The 27,553-nt window shown below is 41.8% G+C and overlaps 1 protein-coding gene across 1 annotated transcript in view; it reads right to left on the bottom strand.

The window, feature by feature from the left end:
- The window catches only part of SLC9A4 (solute carrier family 9 member A4), a 37,137-nt gene extending 13,020 nt beyond the window's left edge, over positions 1–24,117 (bottom strand). Inside the window, exons 1-8 of the mRNA XM_064143615.1 lie at positions 24,000–24,117; positions 20,197–20,660; positions 14,078–14,337; positions 9,848–10,065; positions 4,976–5,178; positions 4,028–4,114; positions 2,589–2,659; positions 182–343 (exon numbers count right to left, since the gene is read on the bottom strand). Coding sequence (XP_063999685.1) covers positions 182–343; positions 2,589–2,659; positions 4,028–4,114; positions 4,976–5,178; positions 9,848–10,065; positions 14,078–14,337; positions 20,197–20,660; positions 24,000–24,093 — 1,559 coding nt within the window. The 5' untranslated portion in view covers positions 24,094–24,117. The remainder of the gene's footprint in view (positions 1–181; positions 344–2,588; positions 2,660–4,027; positions 4,115–4,975; positions 5,179–9,847; positions 10,066–14,077; positions 14,338–20,196; positions 20,661–23,999) is intronic.
- Between the last annotated feature and the right edge of the window lie 3,436 nt (positions 24,118–27,553).

Here is a 27,553-nt window from a genome sequence, read left to right as displayed (position 1 = left end):
AGCATCAAGTTGCCAACGCAAAACAGCAACTTCTCTTTTCAAAGCTGTCTCTTCTTTCTTGCATTTCTATTGAAATCATAAAATCATTTGGCTATTTGCTCCTTTTTATTCCTTTCCTTTTTCTCTCTACTCTGCAAAGGATCAGGAACTCTCTCTATGTTGCAAAAGGTTTTTTACTCACTGTAAAGAAGCTGCAGATGATTTTGAAACTTTCATGCCGCTCTCAGCCATCTCGATGGCCAGTTTAATCTCCATCTTTTTGTACAGTGATACAAGGCTGGATTTGGGCTGGTGCTCCCGGATTAAGATTTTCTTCAAATACTTATTGTCAAACTTTTTAAACCTGGAAAAGAGGTATTATTGGGGGGGGGGGGGGGGGGGGGGGGGGGGGAAGTGTTTATTTCTGCAGTACAAACTAATCTTCATTCAAGTGCGCACATATATATAATTCAGTGGAGAAAACTGAATCCAAATGGGAGGCACCTGTGGACTCCTGAAGGCCTGGTCAGTGGAGACCTTTAAGGGGACATTTGGCATGGTCTACTGGTCCACAGAGATTGCAAAGCCCACCAGACAAAAGAAAGAAACAAGCTGCAATCAGAGCGAAAAAGAGAGTTGGGTGTGTGTTTGCATATAACTCTGCCACATTTGACGGCAAAGAATATGGCCAGTCTCCATGCTTTTGTACAAATGGTGTATTCTAGTGGGGCATAACAGCAGCAGCTGCTCTTACAGTAATCCTGGCCTATTCAGCCAGCCACGAATGAGGCTCTAAATGGCCCAGCAGTTACAGTACTTTGGGCCCATTATGTTGCTGATAATTTTGAATCCTGACAATTAGAGCAGAGAAAATACATTTCTTTGTGTTCTGAATAACAGGGAGATTGAATGGACCACAAAATTCTATGTGCTTGCATGCTGCAGATTGTAAAATATTGCTAATGTGTGCCATAATTTGAATTTGAATGTCTGTGCACACTTTGGAACAGGTATGTGCTTCAGGCAGATGTTTAGCAGAATAGCAGATCTTATGTATTTCTTCCAAAAAAAAAAAGCAGTTTACCACAGCAAGGTAATGTGCTCCACAATGCTAGTAAAAGCACTACAGTTTGGATGTTTTTTTCTTAACAAAAGCTAGTTTTTGTATGTTAATAGCAGAGAGAGGCACACGAATGTTTCCACTGGGATTAGAGCTCTATACGTTTTTCTGTGCAACAGAAAGCCTCCTGGAGTGTCATCACTTAGGTAATTAATTCTGATATACATATGCTAAATATCTTTAAAGTGATGAAATCTAGGGAATACCTAGATGGGTTAAAATACAATCATCTTACATGTTTTTACATACAGAGTGTTGCTTGAATCTGACCCTGAAGTGAAACAGTACATTTATACAAGTTTCCACAAAGTTCTCATTTCATAGCTGTTGGGAAGACGTGAAATAGGAGGAAATAACATTTTTTCACCAGCGTGGAAAAGCAGCTATTTCAGTGGAACTAAGGTTGCAAGATGAACTTGTTTAGTTTATTTACTATGATAGTCAAAAGGACATTTTAGCTTCTTGGTTGAGGTGTGTGCTCTAGATATATTGCTATTCTCTGTTGGGACAAGAATTGGGTGCAAACCAGCCACCTTCTTCCCTCTCTCAACTCCTAATTTCCATCATGAAATGTGTTGCCACGTGTCCCAGCAGACTCTCAGCTGTGTTACTGGGGTGCAGTGTTGCAAGGTGAGACAGAGTTCCAGCAGAAAAGTAAAGGCATGTCCTAGTGGTAAGTGTGAGCTCACGGCATCATAGCACATGTTTATGGAAAATGAAGATTAGTGTCTCACCACACTTCCCTTCACATACTGTGGTGGCTATCAACAGGGTTCTGTTGGGGAAAAGGTAATGGGAACAGCAGCTCAGAATGGCAGGTCCACCTCTTCTGAGCAGTGCCTGGAATAGCCAAAAAACTTTACAAAGCCACGTCATCCTGCTTACAGAAGACACAAGTCCTTCATTTCTAAGTGAAGGCCAGATTGAAAGTTTGTTTATGCTAATATAAATTCAACAATTATCCTCAGTGCTCTTACTCTAAATATCACTGAATTCAAAGCTCTGTAAGGATGGGTAACTAATTGTTATCAAATCTGTATTCATCAAAGTACCGTATCTGCTGTGAAGGCTTACAGCAAAACTCAGTGAAGCACAGACTCTTTACAGCGAAGCACAGACACTTTACATCGACTGTTCTGCATCCAGACCTAAAAGCTCACTACTTTGGGTATAAAGTTTTTGCCAAAGCTCTGTGCATGTGCTGATGTCTGCAGCATGAGTTCTCATGTTATGTTTTTCTTTTAGAAGGCTTTTTTTCTGCTTGTTTGTGCAGAAGGGATTTAGCAGGCAATATATGAACTCTGCACCCCCAACAGATAGTAGTTACTCAGAAGCTCACTTATAAAAAGAGATATTGCATGTCTCAAATATTTTTGTACTCTTTTAGATTTATGGGAAACAATATTGATTTACCATTCTATTTGCTTACTGTACTTCAGATGATAAATAAGTTATTTTATTATACTAGGCTGCCATAAGAGGTACTTACTTATCTCTTAGCTGATAATGACTCCAATGTCCACATATGTCTTCAACACCGGCCTTAAAGTGATCCATCAACTAGAGAAACAAATATGGATAAAATACATTGGTTGAGGAGATTTTGAGGATTACTTTTTTTTAATGGAGAGTGTGAATTAATTCTGAAAGCATCTCTAAAGATCAGTGGAAAGATCTCACTGCAGTAGCTCCTACTCCTAGCTGCAGTGGCAATACATAAAGGGAGGAGACAAGTATGTCAGGCTGCTATCATCTCACCTTACCCAGCAACATATAGGCCCAAGTAAAGGACTATGTAGAATGAGAAATGATACTGAACATCCAAATTGCCTGATCCTCTTTGTCTACTGAGGCCAAAAACCTAAATTCTTGGTTCTGTGATTCAAGCTTCCCTTCCATATGTGACTTCAGCCTTTACTTTGGACAACAAATCCTCTCAGGATTTTTTAATTTTCATGAAACTGGTAATTCCATCACTATTAACTACCAGGATTTTCAGTCATCATTTGTGTGTTTCTATCATTACAGAAGCAGCAAAATGGCTGATTCTTACATAGGCATTACTGTAAGTGGTGCTTTTAAACAAAAATTGCTTTCAAGGTAAAATCTAAAGGCTGAAATAGTAAGAATTACATGTACTTCAAATAACTTGAGATGCTCTAGTTTTGCCAATGTCTCTGCATATGCTAAATTCTAAGGCACAGCATTTCTGTTAATTTCAAATATATTCCCTATTGTGCATATGAAAGTGTGTATATATATTTTGTATAGCCTCGTTAATTCAGTTTGAGAACCTTTCAGTTACTTTATGCAATAGCAATTTGAGAGATAAAGCCAATATCTGAGAGGGGAAAAGATCATTACTCAGAATAACTTGAAGCTAAATTTGCGGACCAAATTTTCAGTTAATTTCAATTGAATAAACTTGATTAAAGACTTTAAAGGTGTTCAAGAAAAGACTGGATGAGGCACTTAGTGCCATGGTCTGGTTGGCTGGATGGGGCTGGGGGGTAGGTTGGACTGGATGATCTTGGAGGTCTCTTCCAACCTGGTTGATTCTATGAAAATATTTAGAACCAGTCAAAAGCTGGCAACAAAGGTGTCTGATGAATCTAGACAGGAAGGATGACAATTATATCTTGTAAATACTGCCTCTGTGTTTCTGTCCTCCCACGGTCTCAAGCGTTAAGAAGGGCCTTGCTACACCGCGATACTTGCGGTACGTTGTTATAATTTGATAGTCACTGTAATATAAATGAGACATCTTATCTCAGAAGATTATGCCTTGGGTTTCCTCCAAATGTTAAAAGCATTCAGTGTCCACATTCACTGAATGCCAGTGCCACTAAATGCTTCTCTCTGTCCAGCTCTTTTGGAACATCCTTTTTCTTCTTTTTAGCACACCAGCTACTGATATAAAAAACTTACTCGCACATGAATTTCTTCATTAATAGACTCCTTTTTGTTGGTCTTTTTAACATCTAGATATCTGACCAGTGGTCCAATTGTGATTCCCTGCATTTGGAACAATGAGATGAAATGTTTGTTATCTTCTAGAAATAACAGAAAGAAAGTGAAAGGATTTCATTTTAGTCAATTAGGAAAGCTGTATCTTAGACAGAAGAGATATATGATGCTTGTACAGAGAGTTACAGAAGAGGATTAAGACTCAAAAACGTTTAAAAGTTGTACATATTTTTTTCCTTAAGCAAGATTGCAGTTATTGACAAGTGCTAACTGCATAGAGTAGATGACTCATTGCCAGCCTTCTTCAAAACAGCACTCACTTGAAAGAAAACATTCTTTTCATGAGATTCTTACAGTCTTGAAACCTCTTACTTCAACGTTTTCAGAAATAAATTTGTGGGGTTTTTTTCACTCATAAACTATTTTCAGTTCTTCCCAACTTTTAACTGCATTACAGAAAAGCATTTAAAATGGAAAATAGAAACAAAGTGTTGTTTGTTTTTTCTTCTGAAACACTCTGGTGAATCTAAATGCCTAACCATAAGTGCATAGTGCCCCGTTGTCACTTCTTGGTCTCAAAGATGAAAGCAAAAAATACAAAATCCTTCTCTGTTTGAGATACACCACCACTAGAGAACAATTCTGTGCTGAAATATGAAGCTAAAATGCTTCTTAAATTTGGACACAAAGTCTCCTCTTCCTGAATATTTCAAAAGACATAAATTTTCAGTATAGACTTTCTGAAAAAAAGGTATTTAATAATACCTAAAAAGCTCTGAAAGAGTAATTACATTACACAGTGGAGTGCTAAATCTGGCCACATTTAAGAGTAAATTCAATGTAACCTTCATCGTGAAGCTTTCAGTTGCCTCCAGTACTTGAAGGCAATCCATTAAGAAATATACTTACCTGGATGAACACAGTGAAATATATAACTACAAGAGTAGCAGTAATGAACAGGTTTTTTCTTGGGAAGAGATTTGCTGGAAGTAAGAATGCAAGAGAGAAGCTGCTGGCTCCTCTGAGGCCGCTGTAAGAAATAATGAGTTGGTCTTTGAGGGTGAAGGGGTATGTTCGGAACTTGTTACTGACGTAGAAGAGGGCAAATACACCTGGAAAGGTAAAGAGACACAACTACTAATAATCAAGGAGAAAAGGAAAATATTTAAAGAAAAACATCTTGACTTAGGTAGTTGTTAATAGACTTTTTTTTTTCCCCAAATTTGAGTTCTTGTACTTTCTCTTGAACCAATTGCTGAATCTGTTTTGTTTTAAATAGTCACCTAACTAACTGCTTCAGGATTTAAATTCACTTATGCAGTTCAGAAATGAGACTTTCTCCAAAATATTCTGGAGGCAAAACCAACTGCTGGATAAGAGCTCTTCCTTGCAGTGTTTCTTACTTTCTGCACAAAATCTCATCAAAGTCTTTGAACACTGTGTTACCAACAAGTCCTCTGGACAGCTTCACTGAAAGACAAAGAGTAATAGCATTTAAATTGTAATCCTCTGGCTTACTGTATCTCTAATTCTCTGTTTATTTCTTAAAATACATTTTCCTTTTAATAAAAGCTAAAATTAATCAGCTTGTGGCTGTGTGAGGACTGCACCTTCTCGTTATACATTGAGCAATCTGCTTGATTCACTCTTAATCTTCTTTATGTTCCGTGAGAACTATGTATCCTACATTTTGCATGGAAATGGTTATATTCCTGAAGTAAAAGATGACAAATGTTGATAATTATTTGTTATTTTACACAGCTGTGACTGAGAAACTCAGTGGATTATTATACTTAAAGCCAGTAGCAATATCTTGTTATGTAGGTTACTGGATACTACTTTATGTAAGACCTACTTTGATCGCTTCTAACTATGCTAGACATCAGTTACTCAGACTGAAACTGTGTGTGTGAGGTATCACCCTCAGGCCAACTGTCTTTAGTCAAGCTTCAGCAAAAACGATGTAATCGTTTTCACAAGCAAATTTAGCAGAAAATGTTTCAGCCTTTCGCTGGAAAGCTCTAGCACTCCCCTTTGTGTTTGAGAGAAGGATGGACATGTGGCAAGTGACATAACTTTTGTATCAGGAGAGCACTTCTTCTGTCTTGTTTGAAAGGATATTCCAATACAGGCTCTGAAAGTAAGCTTTAAAAAATCTTAGAGCCCTATCCACAAGAATTATATCACCTCTACTGCTGAGTACTTGTGTCATTGCTATATAAGTGAGCTGTTCACATTCATGTGCTTGAACTTTCACAGGTTTCCCTTTCCTCTTTTCCCTCTGGTTAAATGCCTTCCTCCAGGGCTCCCGGGCTTAAAAGTCAAAAGTCTTGAAACGTGCATGGTCTTTGAGAGTCAAAACTTCATCCTGTCATCCTGCTCTGGTGTTTGTTTGACTGTGGGATAAGGCATGCGAAAGGTTTAAAATATAACTCCTTAATCTCAGATGTCTGATGGTGCCAAATGTTAGACTCAAATTACTGTAGGCTGGAGAGGACCTTTGAATGCCATCTAGTTGAAATCCCTACTTAAAGCAGAGCTACCAGGTCAAGTTGCTCAAAGCTCCGGTCACAGTTTAAATACCTTTAAGAAGGGAGAGCTAAGAGACTGTTACAGCAATTGGATTCCTCTCATGTTAAGAAAAGGGTTCCTATTGTCTAATCAGAATTTTGCATGCACTAGCTTGCATCTGGTGCACACTGGGGACAGCACACACTTCCACCAGTGCAAAGAGAGGGGAAGAAATACTTCACTGGATCTGTTGCCTACGTGTTTGCTGATGCAGTCCAAGGCAAAGCTGGCCTGCTTTATCACAAGGACATAATTTTTGCATGCATTCAACATGTCTGCCAGCACAGGTCCTTTTCTACAGAGTTACTTACTAGATTCCAAGCGTATAATGACACGTGAATTTATTCCAACCCATATGTAGGTCCTTGCACTTGCTGGTTCTGAACTTAATGAGCTTTTTGTCAGTCTGTTTCTTCAGCCTGTCAGGGTTCCTTTGAATGGAAGCCATCCAGAATATTTGCTACACCCTGCCGTTTGATATCAGCCACAAACTTGCTCTGTGTTCGCTCCATTCCATCCTCTAGGTCATTAACAATACATTAAAACAGTATTGGTTCCTGTACTTAGCCCTGAGGGATGCCATTAGCCACCAGCTACACCAGTATTTTGAACCTAGAAGTCTAAGCCAATTCCCTTCCAGCATTATCAACCACTTCAGGTGGCAAAAAGCTGTTCTTTGAAGTCCAGGGCTGTAATTCTGCTGCTTAGCATCTTGCTCATCCCTTTCATGATCTTCTTATTCAGTCTTATGGTCACTGCAGTTAAAGTTACCCTCCATTTCCACATCTTCAGACATTTCTTCCTTCTTTTTGAGTGGCAGGGAGGACTAAGCTTATTGTCCTGTTGATTCATGCACCAGTTTCCGGCAACTAGCACTTCTCTTTTCCTCTCAATCCCTTGTTGCCATTCCCTTCAGGGTCTTTCCCCCTCAATACCAGCAGATGCAGTGTAAATACACAGAGATTAACCTAGGCTTTGTATGTAAAGCGAATAGAGACTGGAGCTAAAGTTTGGGAATGCTGCCCAATGTAGATTTCTGCCCTGCAGGGTGACCTAGAGAAGTCTTGTTTGATTATAAATGAAGCATGGGGGAACTAACCTACTGACTTAGCCAAGGCAGGTGCCTTAATTTCAGCACTCATTCAAAGCTATCTCATGGAATATTTTCTTTTAAAATGTAAATTACTCTGAAAAACCATACTGAATTAAAACTAAACAAAACAAAACTCAGAATATTGTCAAGATGGTAAATTCAGGCACTCAGAAGTTAAAAACTGTGAAAAATAAGGTCATCTGTATAACTGTATTTTTCACTCTCTCATGTGTACTACTTCCAAAGCATTTTTTATTTCAAAAGCATCATTTACCCATATTTTAAATTACATTTAAATGACAAATAACAGCATCTGAGTAGAGTGTGTTCCATAATTCATCACCTCTCCAGGATATCTGTTTACTTTCTGTTGCAGCAGCTGTAACTTAACTTAATGCAGAATATTCTGGTTCAAGAATACAATGGCAGAATTCACAGGCAACTGGCCCAAACAGAACTCTGTATAACCTAGGCAAAGACTGTACCCTCTCATACTCCTAACACAGTGACTGTAGAGGCTGAGGAAGTAAAAGTTGAACAGAGCTCAGAAAGTGGCCTGGCTTCAAAGAGTTCCCTAATCAGCGTCTCCTTCAGGCTCTGTTCAAGGCACCACTAGATGACAAGTCTGGCCCAGAAAGTGATTCCTTTTCATATTGCAACTAGGGTGTTTGGCTGGATGACAAAGGAGAAAATGGCAACGTGTTGCCTTTCTACTTCCACAGTTGCAGTAAATTCACTGAGAGGCACAAGAGAAGCTCATACAAGAAGTTGGCAGGACTGCTACTGCCTCCCAGAACACCACCAGCCTTCTTAGTGCTTCTTTTTCAGTGTTGTTGTGAACCCATCTTGGACATTAGGAGAAGCTGCACTCCATAGCTTGTGTGACATCATTTATAAAGTGCTTTGCCCACGATGGAGGAATCCCAGTCTCACAAGGTAAGGAGTAAGAGGCCTTTGCAAGAATGAGGAGAAACAGTATGTAGAAATGGAATATTTTCCAACTGATATTCTTTTCTAACAGTTTAAAACTTCACATCTAACTCACGAGGAGCAGTAGCATAGCATGGGTGGACTCAGTGTGGTATAAGGAAGGGACCAGTCCCTGTTCAGCTATCTATCAGTGCTAATTTTTGCCTGCCTTTGTGTTTTCAATGCCTCTGACACTCTTAGCCCAGGACCTTGTGCTAGTTTGAAGCTAGCTGGAATGTTTTGGTGAGAAAAACTAGATTACAGGCTGTGAAAGGAAAACAGTGGTGATGTCTACTTCCCTCACCGTCTTGCTAAGGAGTATGGGAGGAAGAAATGAAAACATTAGATAACACTCTCGCCGTTTTCTCTCACTCTTGCTTGGGCTGCTGACTGAGCTGCATCTTTCTAACACACCCTTCCATTTGGACTAACCCACCTTTGCTTTTACCCTCTGGCCGAGCCTCAATTGTTTCTTGGGACTGGGGTAAGGTTGAGAGGGGCAAGGGGAAGGTGCAGGGGTGGTTGAGAGTCCCTCCTGGGGACTCAGGTTTCTGGGAGGGGAGTTGTGCTTCTGTATTACCTTTTATCTTGTATATTTCTGTATATAGCTGTATATACTGTAAATATCTGCTTGTATATTGTGCCAGATGTAAATAATAAGCTTCATTCGTATTTTCAGAGCCAGCTGAGTTTAGTCTGGGTCATTTCTAAAAGTGTGGGGGTGCGAGGAACACCCAAACGGTCACAGACCTGTAGCATTATATCATCAGAACTGTGGTGATGTACATTATCTAATTAGCTAATAACAATGTCCTATTAAATGATTATGAAGCTCATTTATGGAAGGACCTATAGTTCACTAAGATATAAGCATTCATGTAGGCATAACTGTAGTCATATTTTAATTTTGTTTAAGATACTCCATTCTCACCTAACATAAAGTGTGTATTTAGAGACTAGTGCTCAGATTTGTTGGAGGATTTCCCCCTCTTTTTCTACCTGTGTAGATTTGTGAAATTAACTTATCAGTAACATAAGCCTAGTAAATTCATTCTCAATCCAGCCTGCACAAACTCTTCTGACATACCTTTGCATCAGAGAGTTACTCTCAGAGATGCAGAGAAGGTTGTCTGCAGAAGTTGACTTACTCAGTGTCCGCCAAATGAGGCAGAAGAGCAGAGTGAAGAAAACGAAGGCCCAGCTCCACTCGTGGTTTTTCCCCACTGTAGACACTCCCATGAAGACGAAAATCAGAGTCTCACTGATGCTGCTCAGCATCTTCATGAAATATTTTATTGTGGTATAGGAATTCTGGGAAACATTCTCCTCCACGTATTTTTTCATTGTCACTGCACATGCTGTCATCCTGTATCAGGCAAAACACCAGAGATCAGCCACAAACTCCTTTTGTTTTCATTTTAGAACAACCTCAACCTTCATTGCCCACACTCTCCATCACCAGCCTCTGACCTTCCTAATGTCAAGAAGCACTTCATTTCTCCACTAATGTCACCTATTTCCTAGCATAGAATAACATCTTCACTCAGCTTTACAAATCCATTTTGCATATAGGAAAAAGGAAGCAAACCAGTCAGCCTTTCTGACGAGGAAGCAAAGATATCACATTCCAGTTCAAAGTCCATTTTATCCTGAATGCCTAAGACACAACCACCAAGCACCAAATGTTTGAGTCTCAAACAAAGAGCAAGTCACTTTTGTACCAGCCTGCAGATGGATTGGCTAGACAGGTATAATCTGCGATCTACCTCTTTGATGTGGTAGTGAAAGAACATGGTGGTATTTCTGTCCTGGAGTCAAAGCTCCTGGTGGTTCCCTGCCAGCTCGCTGGCCAGGCAAGCTTCTTTGACTGTCTACTCATAGCAGCCCATGCTGTACAGCAAGGGGAAATTCAGATATCCTACAGAGGTGTCCTTCCTCACTTTTATCTACAACAGAGTGTGGGCAATGTTCCTAAGGAAGCAAAGGGACATTTCCCACCTCTTCACTGTTAATGAAGACTACAGCCTGCTTTGGAGGCATCATCAGCAACCCAGCACAGATACTGGTAACAGTCATATCTAACAGCAGTCTAGGAGCAGCCCTACTGAAAGGGCTTTCCTCTTCCCCCTTAATTTTCTATAGCTATGGGTAATAGGTAGATTGGATGCTATGCTAGTAGCATGTTCTATCACATACCTGGTTTCTACTGATTAGATTTTACAGTTTGGGGCTTCTTGTGATGATATTTTTCTAAACTTGTGAATTCAGAGATGCTGGCTGTTGATTAAATAACCCTTCATCTAGTTTGTACTCATTTAATTTCCCCTGAAGAAATCTCAAGGGTACCCTGGTGGAGCTGAGACATTTAGCAGGTCCTAGGACATTTTGAGACAAGGTCATGAGGCATTAATGTTTAATACTGTTGACTTTCAGAGACATATGCATAATAGACTTCCATGATCCAAGTGAAAAGTGAATGAATTCCCCAATAATTCAGAAAGGTGACAATAAATTCCCACCCCTAAAACAAACAATAATTTCCTTAATGAAGCAGTAAAAATAATAAATCCCAATTATATTAACTTTTTTTAAAACTAATAATTTCAAGACTCCAATGAAAATAAGAAGCAAAAGAAGTAAAGAGCTGTGTAGCTTAGTGTGAAAAATAGGCAGAGAAGAATTTTGGGCAGCACAAGTAGGAAAGAGTCCATATGGTATTACTGCTTACTACATAGTAAGTCCACTTAAAGTCACCAGTCAGCTCAATCAGATCAAATATGTTAGATATATGAAATATAGTGCAGTACTTGTCTGCTTGTTGAGAAAAACATATACTTATTTAATATGGTTAAACATTCAAATATTGCTTCTCAAGACCATCCTGCAAAGGCTGCTTTTATAAAGCAAATTCTTCTCTGAAGCAAACAAGTAAGGATTGTTGAGCCTGGAGAGGAGAAGGCTCCAGGGAGACCTGTTCACAGTCTTTCAATAGTTGAAGAGGGCTTATAAGAAAGGTTGGGAGACATTTTTAGTACTTGCATTAGAACAATATGTTGAAAAAGAGTAGATATAAGAAAGAATTTTTTTTTACAGTGAGGGTGGCAAAACACTGGCACAGGTTGCCCAGAGAAGTGGTAGATGTCTCATCCCTGAACACATTCAGCTGCATGTTGGCTGGGGCTCTGAACAATGTGATTCACTTAAAGATGTCCCTGCTCACTGCAGGGGGTTGAAATAGATGATCTTCAAAAGTCCCTTCCACCCAACCTATTCTATGATTCTATGAAATCAGGATTTGACAAGTGGAGGTAAGTGCACTGAACTGCAGAAAGCAGCAGCAGTACCTGGAACATTTACTACTATCAGGTTCCCATTCCTTTACCCTCCTGAGGGGATGTTTGGTGTGGTATCTTTGAAATTTGCCTTTGAAAATTGCCAGCAGTTTTCTCACAGAATCTCTCACTTTGACCTTCATTCCCCCTCTGACTCCTTTCCCATTGCAATCCTCTTTTCTGCCCAAAACAATCACTCTCTCCACATTTACTCCAGTTGATAAATCTGCCAGCTTTCTCTCTGTGGCGAGCATCCATGCCATTGCAACACTTTTAAGAAGTCCCAAGCATTATAGCAGCATTGGACAATACTGATCAAATCAAAACATGATTGCAAATGTCCTTGTACATGAGTGTATGTGTAAGTGCCTGATGTTCTTTGTTGCCTGGTTTTGCCTAGTTTCAGTTCCAGTGATGTTGTTCAAATGTAGTGTAAGTCTATCAAATTTTGTTAGAGCTGATGCTCACAGCCGCAAAAAACAGCAAGAACTCAGACATTGTTTACTATGTTTTCCATCTTCATTACTTTTCATCTCTCCTGTAATATGATGGTGATGTTTCTTAAAATGTATATACAGATAAAATTATTGATTATCAAATCATTCTCTCATTCTCCTGTGTTGCAGGCCGTGCTGCCTGCTGTCTCTGCTTACTGCAGGACCACAGTAAACAAGCCCATGGACCAATGTGGTGGCGGGCTAGCCATGAGGGTCTCCAGATGATTCAGTGTGAATTGTACAGAAGCCAGTTTTATTACATACAGCCCAAAATATATATACCCTCAGCCAGTAGAGCACATGCCTACACATGAGCATAATCAGTCAGGGACAACCCACCACCTCTGCATACATACACGCCTTGTTGTTCTCCTTAGTAAAGGTCCATTATCTACCCCTGTCCTGGGGTCCTGTATACCCCAAAATTCCTCTCCCTCTCTGGTTTGAATGGGAGAGGAAAAGGCGCAAAAAGACCTGTTCCCCCCCCTGCCCCTGCCCTGCAGGTGTGACGGGGGGAGCAAGGGGCCCTTCCCGCAGGAGGGGTGCCCATGCAGTGCCCGCGCTGGGATTGGCTGTGGTCTTGATGCCTAGGCAGTGGTAACTCTGCTCTTTGTCTAGGAAGAGTGCAAATATTGGGGTACTTCCCACCTTGAGGGTTCCCACCTTAGAGTTCTCCCCTGCCTGGATCGATTCTGCAGAAGGAGCCCTGGGCGCTCTGCTCCGAAGGATGCTTCCCACCTTAAGCACCCTTTATGCAGGCTCAGTAGGCCTTAATGACCCTTGGACAGCCTCAGAAAGAGAGGGAGGGGACAAGCAGGTGGACCGCCCTTCTTTTCAGCCAGCCTGGCTCACCTGTGAGTAACTTTGGCCCAGCCAGCTTCTAGTGGGAATGCTAACATTTACTATCTCCGCCTTTTCCAACTTCTGACTTCAAAACTAGTCAAATTACCTATGGTATCCTTGTAGATCTTATCAACCTAACTGAATCTGCTAATTAAAACGAAATTAATTTCTGTATATAGTTTTGGGGGCAGGTTTTCAGGCAAATAAAATAACTGTATTTTTCTATACATTCCTGACTTGGCCACATTAATTCTCTGCCTCCACAACAGCCCCTTCTGAGATAAGGTGGCCAGCTGCATGTGAGAACCAAAGTCTGTTATTACAAGGATCTGCCTGTTGTCATTTCACTCCATTCCCACAGCTCTCCTGCACCCGCACCCCACAACTCTTCTGCATTCTGCATTCCCACACTCCTGGTCTTATCACAGGTATTAGCCTGATGGTGACAGCACCAGTCACTTTACCCACAGCTTCCAGCATTTTTTTACAGCAGACAAAAGTCTTAAACTCAGAGGAGATGTGAACTCTTCAGTAGTACATCTATGCCTATGCTGGCTGTGGGTTTGCTTTTCCTAATTACCACTGTATTTTACAGAAACCATCCACTGCAGATCTACAGGAGAGAACCTGAAAATGCCTGTATCATGCAAATCTTGAGCAAACCTTCCTTCAGGAGGGCATCCAAAGAGCCACAAGGGATACTCACGCCAGAATGCCCGAGATGTAAAGGGTTTCAGCAGACAAGTACGACAGGTAGCCGAACATGAAGACTAGCAGGGGTTCAATAGCAGAGACATTGTGGGTGAATCGAGTCATGAACGCTGAAACAAATCCAAAGACGATGCCAAACAGCATGCCGCCCAGCCCCACCACAAAGAAGCGAGCAAAGCCAGCGAAGATATCAATGGACTCAATTTCTTCATACTTGTGCATCTGGATGAAGGCGATGAAGATATTATATAAAACCTACGTGTGAAAACAAGGAAACAGAAGTCAAACATCATTCTGAACCTTACTCATTTCATAGAGGAATGTGTGTGTTGTTCTAAATAGCTCAGAAATGTAGAAGTTCCAATCACAACTGGTTCTTAACAAGTCTCAGAACAAAGTTGTAAAGTAGTAAAAAGAAAAAAGAAGAGTGGATAGTTACCTAATAAGTGTAAAATTCTGGGGTATGATGCAGTTGAAATGGAAAAAAAAAAAAAGTTCATGCTTGTTTTGTTTTCTGAAGGTAAACTTAATTATTGGTCTTTTAAACTTTCTGGGAAAAGAAAGGAAGGGAGGGGACTAGAGGAGGGGAAGGGAAAATCGTTGCCTCTCTGTCCTCATGTATTATAGGTTTGATAACATTTAACCTCCCCCCCCAGGAGCTCTGTGTCAAGCTCAAAGTGGGAACCAAAAGCTGTGCCACTCTGTATGGCCTGATGACCCTTTGCACATATGTTTTGACTGGAGAGTTTGAAATTACAAAAATGAGGGTGAAATAATGTCAGATTAGAAGAATGATTGAATTCACTACATAATATAATTTGGTCTGTAAAGATAATTTATTTTAGAGCATGCTTCTGTTATCAATAATTTTTTTTTTGTAGAAATTTTTAATGAAAAGTCTTCAATATGTTCCTCTTTCATCCATCTTTTAGAAACTAATAGAAAGCTTCCATATTACTGAATGGTGTAGTAATAAGAAGGTCTTAGAGGTTGTTGACAGTCAGTTAATGTTAAGTCCTGTCTGATCCGTTTACAGGCAGTGTATAGCACATGAAATTCACCTTTCAGTTTTCAAGAGAATTTGGGGAACATCTAAAGACACCAGCTCTCCAAAACTGCTGCACCAAAGCAGTAGTTCAAAAACACAAAGCGGATCAATATAATTTTGCCTTATCTGGTTTTCTTTGGTTTTCTTCATATAGTTAATTCCAAATGTCTATTAAGAAGATTAAAGCAGATATATGCAGGTAGAAGAGTCAAGCTCATTAGGCTAATAATTATTCCCCAGCTACTATCTAATCTGAAATTGCTGCTGGGAGCATATGACCTTGAGCTGTCATACAGCCTGTTCTCCATGAGACTCGTTGCTGGCCTTTCGGAGGGATGGACAATGCACAACAAAATGTTTCAGGTGAGAAAATACTCAGAGCTGCTTTTTCCTGATGACCATGTATGCAGCTGGGCTTTTCAGTGGCAGATAAAGAAAAGAGGATTCATGTTTCCACAACAAATAAACTACTATACCTTCCATAGAGCTTTTCATTGTTCTCCTCTTCTCGCAGACCTCAACCTCTTCCTAAGACTTGTGATTCTTTATAAATGATACCAAGGCATGGATGTTTATTGACTTATGAATAACACAAATTATCAGCAAATGGCTTAGTGTGGTTTTGTCTTTTTTTTTTTCCCCTAGGTCCTAAAATGTCCATATGATATCCCTGAATTTGCATTAAAGTGTAAGTGATGGAAAAAAATTTGTTTTGTAACATGCTTTGTAGTGAGTAAATTGTTCTGTGCAACATCCTGCACTGCATCATACAAGTCAGGCTCCATGCAACTGCTGCTTGGCTAAGTTAAATTGCAGTGTTTCTGTCAGTCAATGGACTACTGTTTTTTAATATGCAGGAAAATATGAATCAACTTAGAATGCCTCAGTTCACTCAAAAAGAAGATATGGATTGATAATTGGCCTCATTTAACAACTCTGAGGGTGCCATGCTTTGGGGTATTTGAGGTAACATTACCATACAGTGGTGTACCACTGGGTGGCTGTTAAAGCCAAGGAAAGTGTGATGTTGTTGCCCACAGGGGACCTCCCCAGGGACTGGTCCCTGCTTTAACTGTTTATACTGCACAAGCCGTGCACATACCGTCCACATCAGAAGCACTTGAAAACAGGTTTTCAAGCAACTGCCTTAACCACCAGCACAGGCAGCCCTAATTACTCCTTCTTCCCACCCTGACAACTCTTTCTGACCACATGCATTTAATTGCACTCTAAACACAGTTGGTCAACTTCAACAGCAGAACAGAAAGCGTCTGCATGCTCCCTCCTAGTACCTATACATCCTAGTGGTCAAAGTCTTCCTCAGTGACATCAGAAAGTTAATTTCAGATCCCCTTCAAATGAAGAAATTAGTTTTACTTGGCTCTCCATTGTGCATCTCTTTAACTGCATGCAAGGAAGAGTGGGCACCATTAGAGAAAACAGTCTTTGAAACTTCCTTTTGAGTACAGCATGACAGACAGATATTCTCAGTGTTTCTAAAATCAAATATTGGAGATGAAGTAGTCAGGGAAAATACCCAGTTTCTTAAGGCACACAGGTGCTCAGATTCCCTTGAGACAGAAATGGCCTGTGTATGTGCAGAAGCACAACTTCAGATACCTGAAACACTTATAGCAAAATCAGAGTCATAGAATCAATTACATCTACACTGAATTTACCACCATCGCTGTGATGAACAGGGCTGTGAGACTCCACTAATGCATGATGCATGCTGGAACTCCTGGGGACTGAGTAGTATGAGAGAAGGTACAAATGGACCCCCAGTTCAAGAGGGACATAGAGCTGCTCGAGAGTCCAGCGCAGAGACACAAAGATGATGAAGGGAATGGGACATCTCTCTTATGAGGAGAGACTGAGGAAGCTGGGGCTCTTTAGCTAGGAGAAGAGGAGACTGAAGGTGACCTTCATTAATGTTTCTAAATAATGTGAAGGGTGAGTGTCAGGAGGATGAACCCAGGCTCTTCTCAGTGGTGCCTGATGACAGGACAAGGGGCAATGGATGGAAGTTGAGTCATAGGAAGTTTCCTGTAAACGTGAGGAGGAGCTTTTTCACTGAGAGGGTGACAGAACACTGGAACAGGCTGCTCAAGGGGGTTGTGGAGTCTCCTTCTCAGGAGATATTCAAAACCCACCTGGATGCATTCCTGTGTGATAGGTGATCCTGCTCTGGCAGAGGAGTTGGATCTCTTTTGAGGTCACTTCCAGCCCCTGACATTCTGTGATAAAAATGGTGAATTATGCACGTTTGTTCTAGCCCCTTAAGTCAAAGGCAGAACTCCTGAATCATCATTCTAATACCACAGTCTGGTTTGTTTGTTTGTTTTTTGGGGGGGGTTGTTTCTGGTTTTGTTTTGTTTTTTTCATACCAGGATATTGAACTAAACAAAGGAGAGGGAGCTATTGTTGCTTCAAATGTAATACACAAGTTCAGCAAAATTCATACCAGTTTTTCCTGCTGGGAAAAAAAAACATTCAAGCTGATAAGCAGACTGGAAACAGCCAGGGGATATTTGTATTTAAACAGTAAAAAAATAAAGCTTAATATATCTGAGTGATATTATCTTTTTAAACACAGAGTTAACTCAGACGAAACTGGTAGGAGAGAAACAAGAGGAAATGTCGAGATAAGGCACCTGAGATAAACAGTTTTAAAGCTTTTTTAAAAGCAAGGTGGGTATCCTATTGGGCTCCATCCAGGTGACAAATACCTCAATCTTTTCAAACAGGAAGGTAAGTAGAGACTTTGAAAATTTGAACATGCAGGAAATGACAAAGTGGTTGCAATATAGCTGATGTGAGAAGACTCTCAAAGATGAGGGTGCTTGGGGTAAAGGGATCTTACAGAGGTGCAGCAAACACTCCCCATGTACAACCCAGCTTCTGCTGTACAACAGCAGTTTCTGCTAAGACACCTAATGCTGCTGAGGAGAGCCTAAATACCACTCTTTTTAAAGGCTTTCTCTCACTACACATTTATGCTGTAACAGGATTCTGACCGAAAGCTCATATAAGCATCACAAGTAGGGTCGACATAAATAAAAGCTGATAACAAAGGGAAGGCAAAATAAGGAGCCAGTCAAAAAAGGGTGAAACAAGCTCTTCAGACTTTTTCAGGTCTACACTTGAAGGAATCAGAAAGACAAGTGGAAGTGATAAATGCATTAGGAATTTTTTCATTACATCTATAACACATAAGAAATCTGCATGTGAGGCTAAGTAACTTTTGTCCCTTAGCTCTACATATCTAACTCACCAAGAGGAAGCTGTGGCTGCAAGAAGTTACTTTCTTTCCTTTTCATCTTTTTGCATTAGTCACGAGCTGCACATCTCCCATGAAGCTTGTCAGCAATGAACTCTGTGCAGATTTTACAAGTCCACGTTACGCTGTACCTAACGCACAATTGCATCTGAATAGTTTTTATGTGGTTTAGATTCTTGTGACTTAAGTTCTGTATCGATCTTATCTAGCAAAACTCCTTAACCCGCAGTTAACTTGTAGCACAGGAGTAGTTCTGTTGCTGTCTGAGCAATTCGTTTCCTGATTGAAATTTTGTCCTTGAACACCAGGCATGTTCTAAGTCCGTTTCTCAACTGTGGTTTACATCTAGAGTTTCAATTTCCTCCAAGTTTTAGCAAAACTAAGAAAAGGGGGCAAGTACCAGCAAAAGGAGCTCTGTAAAAACATTTTCCTATCTAAAACCAAACCAAACAAACAAAAGAACCCCCCCCCCCAAAAAAAAAAAACTTGAAATAAAAAACCATCCAGAAAACTCACAACAGCAACAAAATACAAGTTAAAACAAAACAAAAACAAACCAACAAACCTTTTAAAAAATCAAACAAAAAAATAACTGCAAGCAGAATCTAAAACTCTCTTATACCAGATGCATTGTTTCTGGATGCTTGAGGTAGGACAGCCAACCTAAACCTTTGTCAGATGTTTTTTTACTGACAGAAACAGTTACGCAAAGTAACTGGTGGCTTTTGGATTGGAATTCCTAGAAAAGGGCTGGAGGAAAGACGGTGGCCTCCAGCTCCAGAGGTGGTGATTGGTTGCTGGGTTTTCCTTTTTAATTTTTTTTCCACAGAGGGTATGTGTCAAAGCAGAGTCTTCTGCATTGTTACCCATTTTTGCCTTCAGTTTTTCACAGAGTCAGTCAGGGTTGGAAGGGACCTCAAGGACCATCTAGCTCCAACCCCCCTGCCACAGGCAGCAACACCCTACCCTAGATAAGCCTGGTCAGAGCCTCATTCAACCTGGCCTCAAACACCTCCAGGGATGGGGCCTCAACCACCTCCCTGGGCAACCCATTCCAGGCTCTCACCACTCTCATGGTGAAGAACTTCCTCCTCATGTCCAGTCTGAACCTCCCTACCTGCAGCTTCACTCCGTTCCCTCTAGTCCTGTCACTACCTGATATCCTAAAAAGTCCTTCCCCAGCTTTTCTATAGTCCCCCTTCAGATCCTAAAAGGCCACAATAAAGTCACCTGAGAGCCTCCTCTTCTCCAGACTGAACAGCCCCAACTCTTTCAGTCTGTCCTCATGGCAGAGATGCTTCAGTGGCCCTTCTCTGGACACGCTCCAGCACATCCATGTCCTTCTTGTAATCAGGACTCCAGAACTGGATGCAGTAGTCCAGGTGGGGTCTCACCAGAGTAGAGTAGAGGGGGAGAATCACCTCTCTTGACCTGCTGGCCACACTAAGCAGTACTGTTTCCCATTTCTTTGCTTGCACTGTGTTAAGAACATTCCAAAGTCTTACATGGATCCTATTAGAAAAATCAGCTGTAGCTTATCCATTTATTTCAGTGAATGCAAAAGATGTCATGTCCAATGTGTATGTGTATGCTTCCCTCTTCCAGCAGCTCTAAAACAATATGTTTCTGAATGAGTTAGTGTAACATGTAATCTTTTAATGTATTAAAATTACTTGGGTAATCATAAACCAAATCTCCCTTAGAGATGCTCTTGTCCTGTGCCTAATAATGCTACAAGCCACAATAACCCAAAGGTGGGGAAGATGAGGAGTGGAAAGAAACTCACCACAGTTATGCCATCATTCAGCAATGACTCTCCGAAAATCATCATGTAAAGCTGCTCATTAACAGAGGCTTCTTCAAAAACTACCAGAGCTGCCGCGGGATCCACGGCTGAAATCATGCTGCCAAAGAGAAGGTTCTGCAGCAGGTTCAGATCAGTCAGGCCAAAGGCTTCAATCTGGCAGATTCCATAGAGGGAGAGGCCAATTCCAAATGAATTTAGCAGAGATCCCAGCAGAGACCACCACAAGATGGATCCAAAGTTTTCAAAGAATGGGCGAGTTGGCATGAAATAACCCTCCTCCAGGACAATGGGTGGAAGGAGGTACAAGAAATAGATACTTGTATTCATCACTGGTGGAGATTTGTGATGAGAAGCAAAGATGATAGCTCCTACTAGTGCTCCAATGGCAATTAAGATGCAGCTTTCAGGCATGAGTCTTGGTAATCGGTGATAGAGATGGAAACCTTAAATAAAACATTACATTTAAATTAACCTGGTGTCAGACACATGTTTTTTTTCTGCCTTTGAATCTTTGCCATCAGACAGCAAGGTTTTCCTCTTGTGATTATATATGTAAAAGCAGGCAGTACTATTCTCTTTGAAATTAAACATTTCAAGACTTGTATCACTAAAGCAGGGGGAGAGTTTGGCCATTAATGTCTTCTCTTCCTGCTCCCCAGCTCTCCATTTCTGAGCAAGTGTGCCAAAGTCCAAGCTCTGCTTCCAGGAATGTAGAACCCTCTTTGCAAATGTACTCAACAATTTGAAAAGAAATTATTCTTCAAGAACCCTTGCTGCCCAACGACTGCTGCCAAACCTCTGAGGCACAATGTTGTCCCTTCATCTCAAAGAGATGGCTGCTGGATTTGGGCCACCCAGAAACCTGTAAAAGCCCAAAGAATCAGGGAGCATCTCAGGTGCTATGGTCTGCTCAACTCTCTCCACTGCTAGCACTCCCCTGAAGCATTGCATGGACTCCAGGTGATCCACAAAGAACGTAAGTACTCATGAACAGCCAAATATCTAAAGCAGCAGAAATAGAGCCTCAGTTACATAAAGCTTTGTACAAGCAGATTAAACTTGGTCTTCTGGGGAAACTGCTCCTCTTACATAAGGTAAACATTTTGTAAAGAACCTTATCAATTAGCTCACTGAAACAAAACCAGTGATTACAGAAGAGCTGAAGGAATGGTAGATCACTCATCAAATATATGAGAAAATGACAAATCCTGACAGTTTGTGTTTTTTTTTTAATCACTAGAATAAAGGCCTAGTCTAAACTAGGAAATTGAACAGGACAAAGACATTTCCAGACAGAAAGGTTCACTTTGCAGCCAAATTCTCTTCCATTCTCTTCCCAGCAAAAATTGGTCACATCCAAAGTGCCTGTGGGAACAGACCATGGCCCACAGTCTGTTTGGCATTGCCTGGGAGAAGGCCTGGTGACAGAGGCCAAAGCTCAGAAGGAGCATCACAATACTGACATGGTAGGCACAGTGACACACAGGTTCCTGGCAGGGTGCTTGTTAGTTTACCAGTATAGATGTAGCCAACTTGTTTGACAGAGAAAAGCGTACACTTAGCATACTCATGTTGTGGGTGTAACATACCCATGTTGTGGGTGTGAATTTCCTTCTGCCCACTTTGATGTGCTACCACTGCAACTGTGTTCATGTAATTCTTCCCACTTGACATGAGTACTGATACTAGAGCGAAGAAAATGACTAACAATGGCTCATCTAGTTGCTATAAAAGGCATTGTGTAGTCATATTGCAACCGAGAGGTGCCTCAACTAGGAATGTAAGGAACTCTTGGGGGGTGGCCTCTTCTCCCAGGCAACCAGCAACAGAACAAGGGGACACAGTCTCAAGCTGTGCTGGAGGAAGTATAGGCTGGATGTTAGGAGGAAGTTCTTCACAGAGAGAGTGATTGGCATTGGAATGGGCTGCCCAGGGAGGTGGTGGAGGCACCATCCCTGGAGGTGTTCAGGAAAAGCCTGGATGAGGCACTTAGTGCCATGGTCTAGTTGATTGGACAAGGCTGGATGCTAGGCTGGACTGGATGATCTTGGAGGTCTCTTCCAACCTGGTTGATTCTATGATTCATAACTTACAAGAACAAGAATGAGACAGATAATGAAACCTATAAATCCAATGGCTATCTCCATGACTGAAACTGGGTCAGCTGTCATAACTCTGGCAGCAAATGGCACGACTGGATCTCCTGAATTATCAATGTTCAACGGTAAAGGGAAAGAAAAATATTTTTATGACATTTGAAATAATTTAGTACACTATTTTAAAAAAGTATGCTGTGGTAGTAACTCTATTAATCAACTTATTTCAAATGAAAAAAAAAAAAATCATGTCCAGGTGGTTTGTCAGTACTACAAGATTTCAACAGTGCTCCCCACTCTGAAATCCAGGAATAAGAGAATACCTGAATAAAACACAGTTTGACAATCTTTTTTTTTTTTTCCCTTAAGTAACCAGATTATTCAGACCATCTCTTTCTTCCAAGCAAATTTTAAGTCAGCAGCTTCATAATTTTAATCAAATCATAGAATCAACCAGGTTGGAAGAGACCTCCAAGATCATCCAGTCCAACCTAGCAGCCAGCTCTATCCAATCAACTAGACCATGGCACTAAGTGCCTCATCCAGGCTTTTCTTGAACACCTCCAGGGACAGTGACTCCACCACCTCCCTGGGCAGCCCATTCCAATGCCAATCACTCTCTCTGGCAAGAACTTCCTCCTAACATCCAGCCTAGACCTCCCCCAGCATAACTTGAGATTGTGTCTCCTTGTTCTGTTGCTAGTTGCCTGGCAGAAGAGACCAACCCCACCTGACTACAACCTCCCTTCAGGTAGTTGTAGACAGCAATGGGGTCCCCCCTGAGCCTTCTCTTCTCCAGGCTAAACAACCCCAGCTCCCTCAGCCTCTCCTCATAGGGTTTATGTTCCAGGCCCTTCATCAGCTTTTTTGCCCTTCTCTGGACATGCTCCAGCACCCAACATCTCTCTTGAATTGAATATATCATTTTTGGAAAACTATCAACTAAGGAACAGGTCAGCTTGGGAGGCATCACACATCTCTTCTAAATTATCAATTTCTTGCTCAAAATGCAGGGTAAATGTGCCTTATGGCAAGTTGTGTGTTTTCATGAATGGTGAATTAAAAAATGGTCAATATGGTCTCTGCTAGCACATTGTGCTGATGCAATAACAATAAACTTGATCTGTGAAAATGTTTATTTTAGCAATAAAGACATTTGCATATAGGAGCTGGATTGAGACCATCAGTTGTTATGAAACTGGCAAATCTTGGTCAGCTGTAACTGTCTTTGAAAATGGTGTGACTGTGACATAAAAAATGTTTCTCTTCATGCCACCTCTAGAATATCATCAGTCTCACCTAGCAGCCTGTTGTATGGGAATGTTAAAAATTCCATAGGAGATCACAAGGGCAAGGATATCACATGTATGTGTCTCTTCACATTATTACCACCTTTGTCATGTATGTGATATAGCTGCATTGATTCTAAATGCTCAACATAATTTAGCCCAGATATGCAAACATTCAAGACACATAGTGAGCCATTTTTACCGTGTTAATTACAGTCTCAGTTGTCTTCCTTCATTCAGATGCCATTGTCATGGTAATGAACACACCTAATCTTTTGAGGACAGAATCTGTGAAAACAAACCCAGCTACAAAAACTCATGGAAGATACATAGTTACATGGTACACTTTTAACTTCTTGCCAAGGCAGCAGAACCCAAGATCCGCTTTTCCACTTACCTATTTTTGCAAGAGAGGCAAGGAGGATCCAAAGAGTAACTTCATAGGGAATTTGCACATAGTCATAGTCAAGTGTGAAAACATGTAGCCTCATATCTTCTGAAGAGCCAACAGCCTCATGATCACTCTTGCTTAATTTGGGCTCGTCCACATAAGCAACAGCAAAACAACCTACCAGACTCAACAGTGACAGCAAGCAGTTCAAAAATTTTGCATGTGCAAGCAGTGCAAAGCCCATGGCTGGGGCTGAGATTGTTTTACTGCAGGTAGAGCATACAGCAGGTGCAGGAAAGTACGCAACACTCACACCTGTTGGTTCGCATTGCTCATCGCCGTGGTGGCTTCTTCCTCAGGGTAGCTTCGTTTGCCCATTAGAGGCTCTTCTGAAAGCTGCAGTGCACCTGTCCTGTTACCTTTGTTACAGACAAACCCAGAGTTCGTATGAAGGTACCGGTTCTGCAGGTTCTTCTGCCCCAGATAAACCTGGGTAACAGCATCACACTGTGAAGGAATAAAAAGCTCTTTCCAGCTACGTTACCTATCCAGCCACTTGGATTTTTTCCCACTGTCAAAAAGAAGAGGGGGGGGGGGGGGGGGGGGGGGGGGGAAAAAAGCAGCTACGATGCAAAACTTTCAGGCAGCAAGGGCAGCACTGGTCAATAGTACCAGGTGGATTAGATCATGGCACTCTAAGCAGGCAAGAGAGCCTGTTCTCTACTTGCTTTCCTGCCCTGCCTCCCAGTCTGCCTCTCCAGAGCAACTGGCACCTCAGGTACCACCCTTAGCAGTTGCTCCCGGGTCCTGTCTTGCTCAGTAACAAAACTAGTTGTTGTGTAAATAAATGGACTCTGCAGGGCTCGCAGTAGGGACATCTGGTGGAGGACTATACAAATGACGTTCTCATTCAGAAATCGGGTTTCTCTCTTGAATACACCTATGTAACTTAACACATTCATAGAATGGTTTAAGGTTGGAAGGCACATTAAAGATCATCTAGTTTCAACCCCCCACACCAGTAGAAAGAGGAAGGTCTGAATCATATCATGTGCCTAAAACTGGATCTTTAGCTCTCTTATATTTGATGTTTGTTTTACCCATACCTGCAAGACAACCAGATTATCCTTCTTCAACATGGCATTCACTCTTATGGAGCACGTTTTCATAAGTTCAGCCTCTTCACTTCTCCACAGAGGCTACCATTTGTTAACTTGAAGGCTAAATTAAGTCAGTAGAACACCAAACCAGTGGCTTTCCTACTCAGATTTTCTTAACACTAACCATTGCATTTCACTTAGCTACAGAAATACACTCACAAACTGCAAGATGTCTTGAGTGAAGCATTATGAGCCCTGGAGAGTTTGCAGCCAAAGAACTGGGAAGGAAATATTTCAAGGTGCCTGGAAATCTACAAGCTGTGGCAACCAGGACTTAGATTTACAACTGCAACACACCTTAATACTAACAGGTACAGTGGGACTTTCACTTCTGCCAGCTTCAGCTTCATCCCAAGAAAGATAATAGAACGCCTTATCCTCAGCACTGTGTTCAGCCATATCAAGGACAAGAAGGTCATTGGGAGCAGTCAGCATGGTTTTTTCAAAGGGGAAGTGATGTTTGACCAACCTGATAACTTTCTATGAGGACGTAACCAGGTGGATAGATGACAGTAGAGCAGCAGATAAACTTTACCTTGAGTTCAGTAAAGCATTTGACACCATCTCCCACAGCATCCTCACAGCTAAACTGAGGAGGTGTGGTCTGGGTGATGGAGTAGTGAGGTGAATTTGGAACTGGTTAAAGGAAAGAAGTCAGAGAGTTGTGGTCAATGAGATATAGCCTTGTGGAGCTCCTCGGGGGTCAGTGCTGAGACCAATACTATTCAATGTATTCATTAATGACCTGGATGAGGGCATGGAGTGCACCATCAGCATGTTTGCTGATGACACCAAGATGAGTGGAGTGGCTAGCTGTTGTGAAGGGGTTTTGAGTTCAGGGGATAAAATATGAGGTCGAATTTAAAAGGGTTTTAAATAATTTAATATTATATACAAAGAGAATTCCCTCCCCCTGCCCCCTCCAAACTTATATACAGTTAACCTACACAAGTTCTTTGTATGCAGGTGTGAAATTATTTTACAGAATGTCTATTTACAGCAGGATTCAGGAATTTGGTAGAGGTTTGGAAAGGCTTGGATAGAGAGTCTTGTGACATTAAAGTGCCACGGGTAAAGTCACTGAAATTCTTAGCTGTTCAAATTGAGATTGTTCAGTTACTCACTAGTTGGAGTCACAGTCTCGGTGGTCCCAAATATGTGTAGCGAATGCCACGTGGTTGACCCCCGTGGGTCTGAATAGTTCAGTTGGGATATTGGGGCGCGCTGTCTAAGAAGGCTCCACGGGTACGATGGGGCTGGAGCGGCGGCTGGCCGGGAGCGCCTTGCTCGATTTCCCCTGGGCCGGTGCGAAGTGCCGTGGGCTGGAACCATGCAGCGGCGGTGGTCCCAGGCGACGAAGAGGCTAAGAGCGGTGGGCAGAGGAGGGTGGCAAGAACACTGAATTGCCCTTTTTATGAGATGTGGGCTGAGATTGATGGTCCTTTGGCCACAACACTGTCCAATAAGCATCTGGCAGCCAGCCAAAACATGCCAAATAGGGTGAAATCCACAGGTACCACCTGTGGTACTGCCAAATATGGAGAGGGCACAGGTGGGCCCACACGGGAAGCAGGTGAACTTATACAACCTGTTTACCTCAGCCTTGCAAGCAGGGCAGGCCAGACACTAAGGCACCAGGCTTGTTGTGCCCCTTTGTCCACTTAATTTGTTTTCCCCTGGTTTAGACAGAAAAACACCTTTCGGAGGGAAAACATGTCCAGGCAAGCATAGAGTTGTAAACAAGGCTTTTTGGGTCTATGTGGCCCTCCACCACACTGGCATACCAGAGAGTTGTGCTGCCATTCAGAGACTTAGGCTGGGGAGTTGGGCAGGGAGAAATGTAATGAAGTTCAACAGGGGTGAGTGTAGAGTCATGCAGCTGAAAAGGAACAATCCCAATCCCCCCATGGGGACTGACCTGCTGGAGAGCACCAAAGTCCATCAGGACTTGGGAGTCCTGGTGGAAGGGTGACCATGAGCCAGCAATGTGCTCTTGTGGCCAGGAAGGCCAATGATATTCTGGGGTGCATTAGAAGTGGTGTGGCTAGTAGGTCAAGGCAGGTTCTCCTTCCCCTTTACTCTGCCCTGGTGAGACCTCTTCTGGAGTATTGTGTCCAGTTCTGGGCCCCCCAGCTCAAGGAGGACAGGGAGCTGCTTGAGAGACTCCAGTGCAGAGCCACAAAAATGATTAAGGGAGTTGAAAATCTTCTGTATGAGGAGAGACTGAGGGAGCTGGGGCTTTTTAGCTTGGAGAGGAGGAGACTAAGGGGTGACCTCATTCATGTTCATAAATATATAAGGGGTGAATGCCAGGAGGATGGAGCCAGGCTCTTCTCAATGATGCCCAATGACAGTACAAGGGGCAAGGGTAGAAGTTGAGGCATAGGAGGTTCCATGGGA

This window comes from Pogoniulus pusillus, chromosome 5 (genome assembly GCF_015220805.1).
Source record: "Pogoniulus pusillus isolate bPogPus1 chromosome 5, bPogPus1.pri, whole genome shotgun sequence".
Taxonomy (NCBI): Eukaryota; Metazoa; Chordata; class Aves; order Piciformes; family Lybiidae; genus Pogoniulus; species Pogoniulus pusillus.
This window is presented reverse-complemented; position numbering and strand designations above follow the sequence as displayed.